The 17,206-nt window shown below is 44.9% G+C and overlaps 1 protein-coding gene across 7 annotated transcripts in view; it reads left to right on the top strand.

Annotated features, from left to right (window-relative positions):
- The window catches only part of LOC119435714 (bifunctional methylenetetrahydrofolate dehydrogenase/cyclohydrolase, mitochondrial-like), a 71,158-nt gene that overhangs the window by 28,773 nt on the left and 25,179 nt on the right, over positions 1-17,206 (top strand). For 2 of the 7 annotated variants that reach the window (XM_049657621.1, XM_049657592.1), the window contains one exon: positions 13,394-13,612. The exons of 3 other annotated variants lie outside the window; for them this stretch is intronic. In XM_049657621.1, coding sequence (XP_049513578.1) covers positions 13,394-13,612 — 219 coding nt within the window. Of the gene's footprint in view, positions 1-6,104; positions 6,201-13,393; positions 13,613-17,206 lie in introns of all 7 variants that reach the window. 2 more of the 7 variants (XM_049657602.1, XM_049657612.1) reach the window with 2 other exon arrangements.

The following is a 17,206-nucleotide window of genomic DNA, read 5'->3' as shown; positions in this document are numbered from 1 at the left end:
TGGACAGATGTGGACGAGAAGTTTACATTTGGTGCAGTGCACTCATGGTGTAAACAAAGCACCTGAGACAGGTAGCTCGGATCCCTCATGCCACGCTTGCAGCCTTATTGGCATAGGTTGGGAAGCATGGGGAAAGGGCATTTGGCTGCAGGCAGTTAATGGTGGAAGAAGTTGCTCCATAAATAAACATGATTCTGCACAGCACTACAGAACTACTGAGAGTGACATCAGTGCTTCTCAGTCTTTTCTCTCCTCCATAGTGGAACAACACACAATATTTGGATTGTAAGGAAGAAGAAGTGCCGGTTAGTCAGGTGCATCTCCGGTGTATGAACTACGACGAAGAAGTGCCGGTCGGTCAGGCGCATCACCAGCGCTTTTACGCACGGGGCTTGTCCTGACTGCTCGCAGGGTTCTGACTGCCGCACCGAGTTCGACCTCTCAATCTTGTCAATAAACACCTTGACATTTGGTGGAGAGTGCTGGGCACGACTCCATCAACGGTGGGACTTCGAAGCCGAACCCTTCAACCATCTCGGCCCATGCCGGACGATCCAGCCCAGTCTTCTCGAACCATGCCTGACGATCCAGCCCAAGAAGCAGCAGTCACGGCACCAACTGTCATCTGTCCTGGCGTGCAGCGTCAGCGGGATCCTGCGATTTTTGCGGGTACCGTGATCAGGACGTCGAGGACTGGCTCGCCTCGTACGACAGAGTCAGCAGGCACAACCACTGGGACGATAGGGATAAGCTCAACAACGTAATTTTCTACTTGAGCCACGTTGCGCACTTGTGGTATCGGAACCACGAATCCGACATCTCGACATGGTCGGCGTTCAAGACCAACTTCACGGAAATCTTTGGTCGCCCTGCCGTACGTAAACTTCAGGCCGAACAACGCCTGCGCGGACGCGCCAGCAACCAGGTGAGAATTTCACCAGCTATATCGAAGACGTCGTTAATCTGTGCAACAGAGTTGACGCAACGATGCCAGACGCCGATAAGATCCGGCATATCCTCAAGGGAATTGAGGACGACGCCTTCCAGATGTTGGTCGCCCGGAACCCGACCACAGTGTCTGTCGTCATTGCGCTGTGTCAAAGTTACGACGAACTTCGAAGGCAGCGAGTTGTCACACGACACCCGCCCTCAGAATTTGCCCCTGTCTCAGGTCTGACGCTAGGTGTTGACGAGTCGCCTCTAATGCACCAGATAAAGGAGTTCGTGCGCGAAGAAGTTGCTCGGCAGCTTTCCCTGGTGCCCTTTACGAACGCGCAACCACACTCCCCACTGACACGGGGGTTACAGACCGTCATCAAGGAGCAAGTCGCTGAGTGCCTGCCAGCTGCTATTCCACCGCCTACAGTCGCGGCGCCCTTGACATACGCTGACGTCGCTGCAAGGCCGCCCTTTCGCTCCACGTCCACCTCGCCAAGCTGTTGCGCGACCGCCCCGATTCCCTTCTCGCCGCCTGCACCACAGCTACCACGCCAGCCAAATCCTTGGCGCACAGCCGACAACCGCCCGATTTGCTACCATTGTGGTATTCCGGGACACGTTGCCCGCTTTTGTCGACGCCTTATGCAGCCTACTTATGATTACCGCCGACCCATGAACAGTTACGCCCCTCGACAGCTACAATCCCCTGTGCCACCAGATGAAACCCCTGTTCCCTACACTACTCGTCGTTCGCCATCCCCACGCCGCCGTTCCATCTCACCGATGAGACGCCGGCCAAGCCCTCTGCCTCAGGGAAACTAAGTGTCGCAGTTCCCGAGGCGAGAACTGCGTCCCCTTCGCTTACCCAAGGCCTCGAAATCACCCCTGCAACGTAATTGAGGTATACGTCGACGGGATTCCAACATTCGCACTGGTCGATACGGGCGCAGCAATCTCGGTGTTAAGCGCAGGACTTGCCGACGGATGGGAAAAGTAACGACGTCGCTTTCCGGACTGTATTTGAGTACTGCGAGCGCACAGCCTGTAGAACCCTTTGGGAGCCTGCACTGCTCGTGTTGTCATCGCGGAATCTCTTCATGTCATGAGTTCGTTGTCCTGCCGTCCTGCTCCCACGATGTCATTCTAGGCTGGGATTTCCTATCGTCTAACAATGCCATCATTGACTGCGCCCGCGCCGAGGTGGAGTTGTTCCCTTCCGCTGCAGCCATGGACCACGATCCTGTGACGCCTCCAAAATGATTGTGGCCGAAGTTACCGATATCCCTCCTCAGTCCGCCGCCGTCGTCTCTGTGTCTTGTGTATCTGCACGTGACGCAACCGTCTTATTCACGCCATGTGACTTGTTCGCCCGTCGCCGTTCCCTTCGCTGCCCTTTGCCGTCATCGCCATCAGTGCTGGCCGTGGTGTGATGTGTGTGTGCAATGTGTCTTTCCTGCCGGTTACTTTGCATCACGGAGAGTGCCTCGGTTATGCTGAAATTGTGGATTCTTCGATGCTCTTCGATGCTCCCGACACCGCGCATTTGACATCCCTCGCCGCGCTCGACAATGCGACTCGACCGCCGTTGGAGTGCTTCGAACCGTCAATCTCCGGTGATTTGACAACCACACAACGCGCGCAACTTGTCAGCCTGCTACGCGAATTTGCCGCCTCCTTCGACTGCCATCAACCTTCTCTCGGCCGCACCACCACAGTGTCGCACAGCATCGACACCGGTTCGCACGCCCCACTCCGGCAGCGTCCTTACCGTGTCTCAGCTTCTGAACGCCGCGTCATCGACGAACAAGTGAGCGATATGCTTCGGCGTGGCGTGATTCAGCCGTCCCATAGCCCGTGGGCATCACCTATTGTCCTCGTAAAAAAGAAAGATGGTTCTATTCGATTCTGCGTTGATTACAGACGTCTTAACAAAATTACGCGCAAAGACGTATATCCCCTACCGCGCATAGACGATGCTCTTGACTGTTTGCAAGGTGCCGAGTTCTTTTCCTCTTTGGACTTGCGGTCTGGATATTGGCAAGTCCCCATGGCAGAGTCTGACCGCTCCAAAACCGCCTTCGTTACACCGGACGGATTATACGAATTTAATGTCATGCCATTCGGCCTATGTAATGCGCCCGCTACGTTCGAGCGTATGATGGACAGTATCTTGCGCGGTCTCAAGTGGCACACGTGTTTGTGCTACCTAGATGATGTCGTTGTCTTCTCACCTGATTTCTCGACTCACCTCCAACGACTAAGAGAGGTATTAAGCTGTCTGACTAAGGCTCGCCTGCAACTTAACATGAAAAAATGCTTCTTTGCTGCTCGTAAGCTTACTATCTTAGGCCACGTGGTATCCAAAGAAGGCGTGCTTCCGGATCCTGCAAAACTCCGTGCAGTTGCCGAGTTCCCCAAGCCCACTAATCTGAAGACACTACGCAGTTTCGTCGGCCTCTGCTCCTATTTTCGCCGCTTTGTGAAGAACTTCGCCATGATCATCGCCCCTTTGACTCAACTGCTGGCTGGAGACAACGCCCTATCCGCCTGGTCGAAAGCATGCGATGACGCGTTCACGACCCTTCGCCATCTGCTCACCTCTCCTCCTATTCTGCGGCATTTTGACCCCGATGCCCCAACTGAAGTCCATACCGATGCTAGTGGAGTCGGCCTTGGGGCGGTTCTTGCCCAACGCAAAAGTGGTCTTGTGGAATACGTCGTTGCTTATGCTAGCCGCACGCTGACAAAGTCGGAGCTAAACTACTCTGTTACAGAAAAGGAGTGTTTAGCAATACTGTGGGCCCTTACGAAATTTCGACCTTATTTATACGGCCGCCAATTTGATGTAGTAACGGACCACCATGCACTGTGCTGGCTCTCCTCATTGAAAGACCCCTCTGGCCGCCTCGCACGCTGGGCACTCCGTTTGCAAGAGTACGACATCCGGGTTGTGTACCGCTCTGGACGCAAGCACACCGATGCCGACGCTCTCTCCCGCTCGCCTCTATCACCTGACCCTGATCCTGACCGTCTTTGCCCACTCAACTTTGTCCTCTCAGCACTTGCCATCGATGACATGCGCTCTGAGCAGAGCAAGGACCCGTGGATTTCTTCGCTTTTGGAGTTTCTATCTGATCCTACCACTGTTACGGCGTCTAGGACTCTACGGCGGCAGGCGCATCACTTTGTTATTCGCGACCAACTCCTATACCGTCGCAATTATCTCCCCGAGGGTCGGCAATGGCTCCTAGTAATACCGCGTCATCTTCGGGCTGATTTATGCGCATCGTTTCACGCTGATCCCCAATGTGCACACGGTGGCATGTTAAAGACCTACACCCGCCTTAGGCTCCGGTATTACTGGCCTGGCATGTACAAGTTCGTTCGGAAGTACGTCCGCTGCTGCCTCGACTGCCAGCGCCGAAAGTCGGCCCCTACTTCCACGGCCGCACCCTTGCAGCCGCTTCCTTGCCCATCCCGTCCTTTTGATCGGGTCGGAATCGACCTTTACGGCCCGCTTCCTTGTACTGGTGCTGGCAACCGCTGGATTATCGTTGCAGTGGATCACCTCACACGCTATGCAGAAACCGCTCCACTTCCATCTGCAACTGCCCAAGATGTTGCATCCTTCATACTGCGGCGTTTTGTTCTTCGTCACGGAGCCCCTCGGGAACTTCTCAGTGATCGAGGCCGCGCATTTCTATCTGAAGTCGTGACGTCGCTTCTGAAGGAGTGTCACATCATCCACAGGACCACTAGCGCATACCATCCACAGACGAACGGGCTGACGGAGCGTTTCAACCGTACTCTTGGCGACATGCTCGCCATGTACGTCGCGTCCGACCATTCCAACTGGGACGCTGTGCTTCCGTTCGTCACGTTCGCCTATAATACTGCCACTCAAGCTACCACTGGTTTTTTCTCCGTTTTTCTTACTGTACGGCCGTGAACCTTCCTGCACCATCGATACCATGCTCCCCTACCAGCCTGATTCATCGGAATGTGTTCCTGTGTCTCAAGCTGCGCAGCATGCTGAAGAATGCAGACAACTCGCCCGTTGTCTTACCACCGCAGATCAGACACAACAGAAGCTCCGTCGTGGTGGCTCTGTTCCACCAAGCTTCCCTTCAGATTCGTTGGTTTGGCTGTGGGTTCCACCTGTAGCTCCCGGCCTTTCTTCTAAGCTGCTCCCAAGATATCACGGACCTTACCGTGTAATTGCACAAACTTCCCCCGTGAATTATGTCGTCGAGCCTGTGTCACCGTCCTCTGATCAGCGCCGTCACGGTCGCGAAACGGTTCACGTAGATCGGCTCAAGCCCTTCTACGATCCCTCTATGTTACCGTATGCTTAGATCGCCAGGATGGCGTCTTTTTCTCCGGGGGACAAATGTAAGGAAGAAGAAGTGCCGGTTAGTCAGGTGCATCTCCGGTGTATGAACTACGATGAAGAAGTGCCGGTCGGTCAGGCGCATCACCAGCGCTTTTACGCACGGGGCTTGTCCTGACTGCTCGCAGGGTTCTGACTGCCGCACCGAGTTCGACCTCTCAATCTTGTCAATAAACACCTTGACAGGATACCATCATGCTATAGAGAAAAAAAAGCCCACTTATACAAGCCTAATCCTTGCTACACTGTTTAAATGTGAAAAGTTGGCAGTGAATCATCCAGAAGTATAGAGCTAGTGAAAAGCTAAAGGATAGTGTGCATAAACAAGAGTGTTGCTAGCAGAAGTTCAACTGAACCTACGTAAGCATAACTGTGTTATTATCAAAACAATGAACTACATTCTTCCCGTATTCTGTTCATCATCGAATTCAAGTTTGTAGCTTATCATTTAACTTGCTTTTTTCATCTGAGATGCATACACAGGGTCTTAATTACTTTATGTACTCTCATGTCAGTAATTGCTTTCTAAGGTTATTTTGTGCCCTTGTTTCTTTTCTTCTTATACAATAAAGTTCTGTTAACAAAACTGCATTGAGTCATGAAAACGTGGGTTAAATCACTCAACATTTTGATACAGTAAGTGCCTAAAAAGCACAGGCACATTTTAGGGCCTTTGAATACAAATAATGGAAGTTAAATTTCCACCGACTGTCCTGCAAAGTGTTTCATTCTATATTTTCTGGTGTTAATAATTTTTAAAAATTTTTTCTTACAGGCATGAGCACTTATGGCAAGCATGTGCTAGTTTGTGGGCGTTCAACGATAGTCGGACTACCCCTTTCTATTATGCTTGGCTCATCACGAGAATATGGTAGGTACCTGGCTTTAATGTTAATAGCACTAACACATCTGATATTTTAAGTCAAACTTTCTGGTCGCTTGGTCAAAACTACGGGGGTGCAGCTTCATTATACACGTCACTATGGCAGGTAGCACCAGTGCTTTGCAGCTGCTTTTTCTTACCTGCTCCCTTAAAAGAAGTGCATTTCTTTTCACCACATCTTGTTTGAGCATGACATATTTGAATGCCAAAATACACTAATCAAATTGAATACGAATACTAGAGAAAAACTACCTTTGAATATTAAATCGAACAAAAAATATTTTTTCATTTCTAAACAAAGTGTGAGGTCACATGGAGTCCCTTGGGTAAAAAAAGAAAAAGAAAAGACCTACTTACATTATTTGATATATATATGTCTTTCAAAACTGGACATCCGCACAACAGAGGAGCTTGTAAATAATTAACGTAAGGCGATAGTATCCGGTGAATTGAGACAATAGCAGTAATGAAACATGATAATATTGTCCAAATAATAAATTGCATTGTCTAATTGATAAAACAATTCATAGGCTGGCCAAAGGCGAGAAATCGTTACTGAATGAATGGAAATTATTGAGTAGAAGTTAGCTACTTACTGTGTTCCTATGGGAACTGATGCTTTCTCACACCAACTGTGGCTACCCTTCAACAGAATCATTTGGAACAGTCGCTACTTGCATCTGACTTTCTCCCTGTGGGCTCTAATAGGTGTTGTTAACCCTTGCATATTTGGGCAAATACGAACATTCTACAACTTCAAATGTGGAATTATCAAATTGAATATTATGTTGAATAGTTAAAACTCTTCAATTCATATTCAGAATTCTGATTACTCACACACCCCCTAATAGACATAGATAACTACTCAGTATGGAAAATTTGCAATAGTTAAGAGTGTTATTTTTAAATTAGTTAAAATATTGAAAGTGCTAATAATGGAGCATTCTTGCTGACATTCTTAAAGGCATGACATCAAAAAAACAAATGATTACATTTGTTTGCTGAGGCATGTTAGAGAGATGCAGACTTCGTTGCCCCTGACTTCCTTTTTCTAGCTGCACAGTATTGAACTAAGTGTATAGCTCAATATTATGCAGTAGCATGCAATGCAATACCACTGTATGTTGTACAATAGCATACAGTGCAGTATTATGCAATAGACCAAAAATGCTTGGCTTAATCTGAGGCCGAAATTCGTAACATTTCATTTAGCTTGCCATTCTTCTTTTTTTACCGTTCTTTGTACCGACTGGCCAATCCAAGGGATAATGGCAGCGGGGCAGCGGCCTAGCCACTGACTAAGGGTGAAAAAAATGAAGCTGAAATGAACTCTTACCAAATACAACCCCTTGACCGAATCTGACTTTGACGGGAGCCTTAAAATCTGCCAACTGTCTAAAAATATTTAAATATAACAAAGAATTTACAGTTTGATGCCATGTGCCCCCAACATTATGCACCTGCGTGATGTAAGTTTTATAGAAGTATTTTAATCAATGATAATAGGCCAAAGTGTTTTTTCTCTGTTTAAGCATATGTTAATTGTTATAATTTGGCATCTTTGCAGGCTATCTTTTCAATAGAACTGCAAGAATGTGTGAAATTCTACTGATTTCAATTCCTCAGTTCAGCCCATCTTGATATCGTTAGTCTCACTGGCATTCCATGTATCGGGCCTGTATGAGAACCTAATTTTATTTTTCAGCTGCATGTCTATATTGCAGTCTTCCACATGAAATAAGCCTGCTGCCCCCTTCCTGTAGCACTCAGGCTAACAGGACACTGGTCGTGACACACACCCTGTATGCACCCTTTCAGATGTGTTGTACTGTACACAGAGTAACATGCACATGCGCACAACTTCAGCCCCATTTACTTTCATCAGCTCTTCATATAAACTTGCTTACATGTGCTCTTCACGGTATTCTATGTGCTAGACTACAAAACTTCGTTATTAAGCAATTCAGCACACTAGAATGAAAAGATGACACACTGTGCGCTATATGTATACTGTGAAATTTTCATATATGTAATCCAAGGTGGTGTCCTGGATTTTAGCACATCAAATTTGACTATCATCTTACATTTAAGTATCAAAGTTTTAGTAGTAAAAGTGTTTTTTTTTTCTTTTTTTGTGTGTGTGTGTGTGTGCAAAATATGACAGAAAATATATCTGTAGTGTTTTTCATTCATATCATATCTGAACAAATTTCTGTTTCACAGCCCAAAAAATACCCCTCGTTTGGATTCATATTATATATGCAAGATATTATGGCATGTGTTTCGTTTTCAGCTTTGCTGCCTTATCAGAGGCATAACAGGGCCTCTTAAAAAAAAGGCACAATGACCCATTGTAAGAAAACAAGAACAAGAATTAGTCAATATTTTGGCTGGTATTGTAACTACATAGTGAAAATGAAAGCATAAAAGGAACAATATTTAGTTCTTCTGGCTTTTTATATTGCAAATGGATATTTGGATTTGTGGACTGCGTTCACGTTTAAAGTGAACAACATATTCTGGCTTTGTAGTTTTCATATCCTTTATGTGTACTTTATTGTTGGCTGAGACATTAATTGATATTAGTTTGTGTGAGTTGTATTTTTTGAAATTGAATGCCTGACATGAAAAAAAATTTATAAACAGTGGCAGTAGTAGTAGTGGTAGCTGTAGTAGTAGTAGTAGTAGTAGTAGTAGTAGTAGTAGTAGTAGTAGTAGTAGTAGTAGTAGTAGTAGTAGTAGTAGTAGTAATTTATTGCTTTTCTCTTCTTGTTTTAGAGAAAAGGAATGGGAAAGGCCTTGGTGATCGTAATAGTCTTACTTTTCAATGGACACCTGAACTGTCTTGCGGCCATGAAAAAGATATAGGGTAACCGAGTAGAGAAAGGGAAAAGGAAAGTTAGAATAAAAGAGGTTGTAAAGAAAGGACATAGAAGGACAAACTAAAAATGAGGACACTGAAAAAGTATAATGACAAAAAACAAAAAGTGTGTAAATAATTGCATGTGTTCACGCAGATTGTTCATATTCACATTAGTTGAGGTGATAATCCTAATTACTAAAACAATAGTCATTACTTTGTCTTTCACTCAGATATGCCAGAGTTTATTGTTTTGATTTGTTGTTTTTTGCAATAATGTTTTATGGCATTATTTCATTAATGTATTGAGAAGCATCCGTTTATATCATGATCTGCCAGTTTCTAAAATGTGATGAGAATTTTTGTGATCTTTTTCCCTGAAAACTTGCATAAATGTGTCAGCACAAAATTTACCATCTCTTAAAAACCTGGGTTGTGAATTTCTTCTCGAACCATTAAGGCGCTTGTCGCTTTCAATGTTTAGTGTTAAGAAGTGGTTTGTAAAGTTTAAGTTGGGAGAATTTGGCACCAGATATGTGGCACACTCCGAAATTTAACAGCATCAGCTCACAAAAGTGTTAATCACACTAATGTCATGATATCAGCAACTTGCCAAATCTCAACTATATTGTTTGCTCAGATGCCAAGTGTATCCTGAAAATTCATTTTCTTTGAAATTTTTGAGCTGTTCGGGATGCAGATACTTTCACTAAACTGTATGTGCAAATATTTCTACATTGATGAAATGCAGCAAGGAGTGGGCTAATAAAATTTGATTTTAGAAAAATTTGCAGCCTCTTCATACCTCTGTGCAGTGATTTATTGCCATCAATGGGAGATGATTATATCGCTACAATCAGAAAAGCAAATCTCAGTCATTCTTATGATGGCAGTCTGATTCTCCGGAGCTGAAGGTGGGCACATTATCAAAGGTCAGCGCAAAGTGACAAGACCAAAGATCTTTGGAACAAAAAAGGTGCCCCAACAGTTATTGACCTTTGCAAATGTGGTAAAGTGAATACAGATGACCTGTATACTTTGCTGTGAAACAAAAGCAGTGGTTAAGAAAAAAAGATGGATAAAAATCTGAGACGGTGTTTTCAATGTTCTGGACTATGCACCTGCTGACAATTCTGCAATGGCAATGACTGATTAAAGAACTTATTAGATCGACCATCTTGCTCTGTCTGATCTACTCTAGTTTCAAATTGGAAAATGAAACAAAAGTAAAAGATTGATAATAAAATTATCAGTTCATTGAACTTCATAGTGGATATGTAAAAAAAAATATGTTTCATGGCTCTATGTCATTACTTTCTTAACTGAGCAGAGAACATTTACTATGACAGAAGTTAAATACTTGAAACGGTTTGCTATGTCCACCCTTTCCATTATGATTATGGCCATCATCCTTGTCGTCAGGCCCCCTCCTCACTCTCACCATAGGGCAAAGAAAAACAAAACTTAGCCCACTACTGCGAGATTTCGAATTCATGTCCCTGTGGCAATGTGCATTTGGGAGCTGGACCCGCTAACCACTGCACAAACGTGCAGTTTTGGTGCTTGGTAATTTGTGTTGAGTATTCTGTACCACACATACTCTGAGAATGATGGTGTTTGTGCATGTATTTTGGAGGCCACAACAGGCATTTACTGTAACAGACAAGCACAGCATTGGGCACATCGCAAGGAAATTGTTCTCTAGTAGATGGCAGTGTCTTCTTTGAGAGCCTGGTGCTGTTGCAGTAAATGAGTTCAGAGCTGGAGGAATCGCTAGAAGTCTACCAATCTTTTTGTCACTCCTGTGGATTTGCCTGCATGTTAAAGCACCTTAAGTGTTCAAAATTATTCCAGTGCCTCATAGCTCATCCATGGCTTTTGGACATATAACCTCATCATTTATTGATGAGGTCATATGTTTCCATCAATATATGTTATATATTGATGGGTATGTTTAACCGGGTGCTGCAAAACTTTTAACGACGAAATGACTATATGAATGTCAAATTTTCACTGCGAATGTCTAACTTTTAACCCGAGTTCGTTTTTGTCGCTATTTTAAATACCTTACAATCCAGAAAAACTCCCCTTTTCACCAATTGGGTCATGAATAAAACCTCATCATCAGAGAAAAATACTGGCTTTCATAGTCTGTAGACAGTGGTTCAGATTCCATGACACAGTTTTAATGAGAAATTTTTATACAAAAAAAAGTGGCTCAGAAACCTATATAGAGGAGCGATGTAAATAAGATGGAAAAAGGAAAGGGGAAAAGATTATTGGTGACCGTCAATCCTCACTTTGTGTGAAAAATCTCAGGGGAACAGCAATATGGCATGGGCTCAGTCATCATTGTTGGGCATTTTCTATGCCTTGGAGGTCTTAATGTGTGGCATGAGGTATTTGTGCTTCATGTAGTTGTAGTATCTGAACACTCCCATATGTGTTAACTGTCAGTCACAGTTAACTCTTGTGTGGCATGTTGAGCAGTGACCACAGTTGTAAGGGACTCCTGTAAGTCCTTGGCTTCACCGTCGACTTCCATTCTTGTGTTGTCTGGTTCCTCACTGCCATAACTGTCCAAAGCATAATGGTATGGGCTCCTCTTGTAGTCACGTCTTTGGCGAACACATCCTCTCTCAGGGTGTAGCCAGGGTGTAGCCAGCGTGTTGTTATGATCGGCTTGGAACTGCACCTGTCAAATGTGGGAATCAAGCTCGAGCGCCTTTCCCGTGACGAGATAATCCTTTTTTATCCCCGAGAGAGCGTCTGACCTCTACGGAGCAGACGAAAACAGCGAGCTACCCAGAAGGAAGACCCGAGGGAGAGGAGGTCGCCAACTTGACCGCCCGACAGAGGTCTGACACTTCCACAAGTTCCCCGAAGGAGTCATCGGCAGGTTATGCCTGGAATCTGCATCTCTCCAATGTGGGAAGCAAGCCCCAGCGCTTTTCCCGTGACAAGATAATCCCCTTCAGCCCCGAGAGAGCTCTCACCTCTACGGAGCAGACGAAAACGGCGAGCTACCAAGAAGGAGGACCCGAGGGCGAGGAGGTCGTCAACTTGACCACCGGAGAGAGGACTTCCCCGAAGGAAATGCCGGCCACCACGAGGGGATTTAAGGCCGTCCTGGCCCCCATGTTAATCAGAACCGCTCGAGACTCGGATAGAGTCAAAACCATGTACCAATGAAGTGAATACAATTTTTTCTATTTTTCATCATCACGATGCCCGCCTTCATCGTCGTTTCCTGATTCCTGCGGTGACGACCCACCTCACCCGGTCGAGATTATATCAGTGTGCCTTATCATTTAAGACTTGGACACTGTGTAGTAGGTTTGGTGGTAGCAAGTGGCCTTTGGTTGAGGCTTGCGTTGCAAGAGCACTTTTGTGCTGTTTGACCACACTTAAGTGTGCAGCCAGGTATATGCTATTCGATGTGAGCAGGACAGGAATTTTTGAGACAGAGCACTCTGTTGCCTAATCCTCACTCGTCAGCATGCCTATGGCCTTGTTACTGGCACTGCCGACAAGTTCTGGTACCCAGTCCATTCACACTTCCCCACGTCATGGTCACTAGGGAACCTGCTTTGAATCTTTGTCTCCAGTACTGTGCCAACCCTTGGCATTCCCACAAGTCACTTAAGGATGTTCCTGCTGTCACTTAAGATGATCACCTTGACCCCCCAGGTGCCCCCCTCCCTCCTCCTCACCTCACGCAGGCCTTCGAGAGCAAGGTCACAAATCTTGTGTGGTGTGTCATGGTCTACCAGTTTCGGTTTAGCTTCTGCTTATGTGCCATGCCAGCGCTCGCCTGCCATTTCCCCACTACTACATTATGGGTTGTGGAGAAGACCGCACATAGCTCAAGTTGGCCAGAGCAAGCTGGACCTGTAGTTGTGACTGTACTATACAGCAATTTTTCAATTGCTGGCGGGTGTTGCTGCCACCAGCTTGGCTCATCTAAAGGTTAGGTCCTATGCTACATCTGTAGACACCATGTTCTCAATGCAGTCCATATATGAGGCTCTCACTTTGCAATAATCTCTGTGTTCTGATATTAAATTTAAATCCTCTGACAGGGACGCATGCACAACAGGAAGGTGAAACCAAGAGAAGTGAAAATCTAATAGCATTTTTCAGTCACAGAAGAGAAGATGAGCAAATGTGATGCATACACATTTCAGTCCCTTTTCCAGCTTCCTGATTGTTCTGAATACTATTACACTGTCGTTACCTTCATGTGCCTTCTTTCTTCAGGGATGAAAAATGATAGTGCTGAATGTTTTTTGGGAGACTGATTCTTATTCATTTCATCCAGGCAATGCAACGGTGTCCAGCTGCCATAGTCGTTCCCGTCCATCCGACCTGAAAGCATTGGCCAAGATGGCTGACATTGTGATCACAGCCACTGGTGTGCCGGGGCTTATCACTGCTGATATGATCAAGGATGGAGCCTGTGTGATTGATGTAGGCATCACAAGGGTGTGGGACGAAGCCTCAGGCAAGACAAAGCTTGTTGGAGATGTTGACTTCGCTGGTAATAACATACTTAATGATTTTTAGGACTGCTTTTTCCAATGAAAACAAATGGCACTTCATTTTTTCCCATTGTCATGCTGCCATCTGACATGCTGCTTGAGCAACCATCAAGTTGTACTTACAGTTAAGTATTGTTTAGCATGCATATCTGGCATTATGTTATCAAAGGAATATGAAGAGGTATGGGGTGCCATTGATTGTGATTGCACTTTAGCTGCCCAAAAGCTGGTTTCAAAGCCGTGATGCCACTCACCCTGTCAGAATGTTACTTTACTTTCGTGGAAGAAGATAAGTATGCACACTGTACCCTCTTGAAAGAGGTTAAACACCTATAAGTAGTGTCCTTCATTTTTGGGTAAAACCCGATAATTCCCTATGTTTGCACCCCGAACAAGCTTTTTTTCAAAATTGGGTCAAACCCGATTTCTCCCCGAAGTTTGCTCTTTCATAAAGGGTAAGAATAAATGCAAGTGTTATAAAACCAGTGAACACTGCCCACCTTGTGCAGGCAAGTGGCCAATGTATTTTTTGTGCAACAATAATAATATTAATCATGTATGAATATGATATATGCTTCCTTTTTCGCTTAACTCTCAAGCAATCCTCAGGATATATAATATATTCAGCACCTACCAGTTTTGAGTGAATGGAAGCTTGCTGCCCTGTTATTAGCCGCGTTTGCATGAACGTGCCAATGGCACATCGCATTGCACTTCCCGCAGGTAACGTACATGTAAACGGCGTTAAGGCATTAGGAAGCAAATGCAACGCTGATGTTACTTTGCATTGCAAATCGTAACTGTGATGTTGAGAGGTCGTTTACTCAACTATGTCATGTTCAAAGAAGGGTAGCAGATTTCTGGGCTAGTTGGCATTCCATTAATTTTGTTGCAAGAGTGTATGACGTAATGCAGTAAAACAGGACATCAGAAAAGGAAGAAAGGGCCCACAGGTGTAGGATGGATGCAGAAATGCTCAAAATGCATATGATAATGTCCACCGGAGAGAGGAAGTGCAATGCGCCCCGAAGTTTGCTCTTTCATAAAGGGTAAGAATAAATGCAAGTGTTATAAAACCAGTGAACACTGCCCACCTTGTGCAGGCAAGTGGCCAATGTATTTTTTGTGCAACAATAATAATATTAATCATGTATGAATATGATATATGCTTCCTTTTTCGCTTAACTCTCAAGCAATCCTCAGGATATATAATATATTCAGCACCTACCAGTTTTGAGTGAATGGAAGCTTGCTGCCCTGTTATTAGCCGCGTTTGCATGAACGTGCCAATGGCACATCGCATTGCACTTCCCGCAGGTAACGTACATGTAAACGGCGTTAAGGCATTAGGAAGCAAATGCAACGCTGATGTTACTTTGCATTGCAAATCGTAACTGTGATGTTGAGAGGTCGTTTACTCAACTATGTCATGTTCAAAGAAGGGTAGCAGATTTCTGGGCTAGTTGGCATTCCATTAATTTTGTTGCAAGAGTGTATGACGTAATGCAGTAAAACAGGACATCAGAAAAGGAAGAAAGGGCCCACAGGTGTAGGATGGATGCAGAAATGCTCAAAATGCATATGATAATGTACATCAACAAGGGCTTAGGCTAGGAAAACCATGTCACCTCTTTAGAAGTATGCCCGTGTTCACTACTGTAATTTTTTACTTATAAGTAAAAAATAAGTAAGTGCACAGAATAAAGTAATGAAGGGATCGCCAAAAATGTCTGTATTAGTTGTTTTGTTCATGTTGTTTCTTTTAAAAGTATAGATAATGCCTGCCAACGACGATTTGTATGCTTGAGTTCGTCACATGACTTACAAGTAGCTCTCTTTGCCATTACATGCTCCTGTGAGTGATTTCTTATGTTTAAATATGTTTGCATTTAAAAAAAGACCATTGCCTGTGTTAATTACTTGGTAAAATTACCATTAAATTCTGAATTTCAGGCTACCAGACAGCAAAACCCCAATTTCTCCACATTTTTCCTCTTTAAAAATAACATTCAATTTTTACTCCCCGAATTTAAACAAATATAAAGTCTGAAAACGAAGGACCTTACCTACAAGGTACCGTGTGGCCATCGCATGGTGCCACCAGTGCTTTCGTGAAAAGCACCACCAGGTCATCTATGGCATGTGAGGCAAGCCCAAGTCCAGAGAAGAAACGCAGGGCACAAGGCATGATCAGCGGTTTTGCCGTAGTTTTAAAAGGCTTGCGGTTAAGTGACTTTTTCCACTTTAAACATTAGAAAGGTTGCCACAAACACAACTGATTCAATATATACAAGACCTAGGTATGGAAAGGAGACACTGAATGTAATGTCAACCAAATAGTTATCTCACAAACAAGCGTAACCCTCTACGCCAAGAATCATGCTCGCCCATTGTGACATGTTCTGTTTGTCTTTTGTGGCCGTCACCCATGCCTTGCTGAATACACCTATTCTCCTATGATCACTGAAGCTAAGTGGCATTGGACTCAGTTCTTGGGAAGTAGACTGCTTCAGAATGCTGAGTGCTGACAGCTCCACTTCTATGATGGAATAGCTGAGGCTGTCACTACTGATATGAAGAAGGATTGAGCCTGTGTGATCGATGTAGGCATTACAAGCATACGGATGCAAGGGTTATGGTGTTCATCGCAAGAAATGCAGCCTTCCAGAGCCCTTTGCAGACACTTTTTGTTTCTTGCATGAATATTTTATTTTGTCTTTCGCATAAATATTTGTGGTATTGATTTTCAAACATGTAGCAACATTGCTTTCAGTAGGCCGGCACAGGTATTGGTGAAGCACAATCGCATGTTCGATTTCTAACCATGCATTTATGTTGCCTACTATGAAAGTCAGACTCCATATGACAAGCTGTGAAGGTCATTGAATGCAAATACAGTTAAACCTTGATATAACAAACTTCAATATAACAGAATTTTCAATATAACAAAGTATTTACCTTTGTATAACATCTTGTCCATAGAACACCATGTATTTTGAACCTCAATATAACAAAGTGTGTTTATATATGATTTCAATATAACAAAATTTCACTGCTGCTGCAAAGAAATACCGAGGCAATAAGTGGAAACTGGCAGGGACACAGATGATTCAATAGTTGAATTACATGTGGCTGCTTGCAGACACACCCCTCAAATTGGTCTCTGCGTGACAGAGACTTGCTGCCAAAACAGAGCAGAGTAGTAGCGAGACTCTCACCGTCATGTTCTGTATAAAGTTCATGTGTGATAAAATCCTATTGCACCCCACGCGCCGTATGCTGTGGCTGTGAGGGAAAGTGTGTGAGGGGGAGCAGAGTAGGCTGTAGGCTTGATGCACACGGTCTTCCCGCACGAGCAGGGAATGGAGGGGGCGAGTGTGCACTAGATGGAGGAGGCAGGTGAGCATAAGTCTGCTCCTCTAGGTGGTCTGCGGCTGCACACAGGTGTCCGTGTGGCGGAGTGCATACATAGTGTCGTCCCACTGCGGATGACACTGTCAGCCGCAGTGGCGGAGTGGACGCAAATGCTTCACAGGCTTCGCTTCATGCCCCCAATGTGAAGATATCGTCGTCACGGCAAAAAACTGTATCTT

Source organism: Dermacentor silvarum, chromosome 1, assembly GCF_013339745.2.
Source record: "Dermacentor silvarum isolate Dsil-2018 chromosome 1, BIME_Dsil_1.4, whole genome shotgun sequence".
Classification (NCBI taxonomy): Eukaryota; Metazoa; Arthropoda; class Arachnida; order Ixodida; family Ixodidae; genus Dermacentor; species Dermacentor silvarum.
Note: the sequence above shows the minus strand (reverse complement) of the source record. Positions and strands in the feature narration are given on the sequence as shown.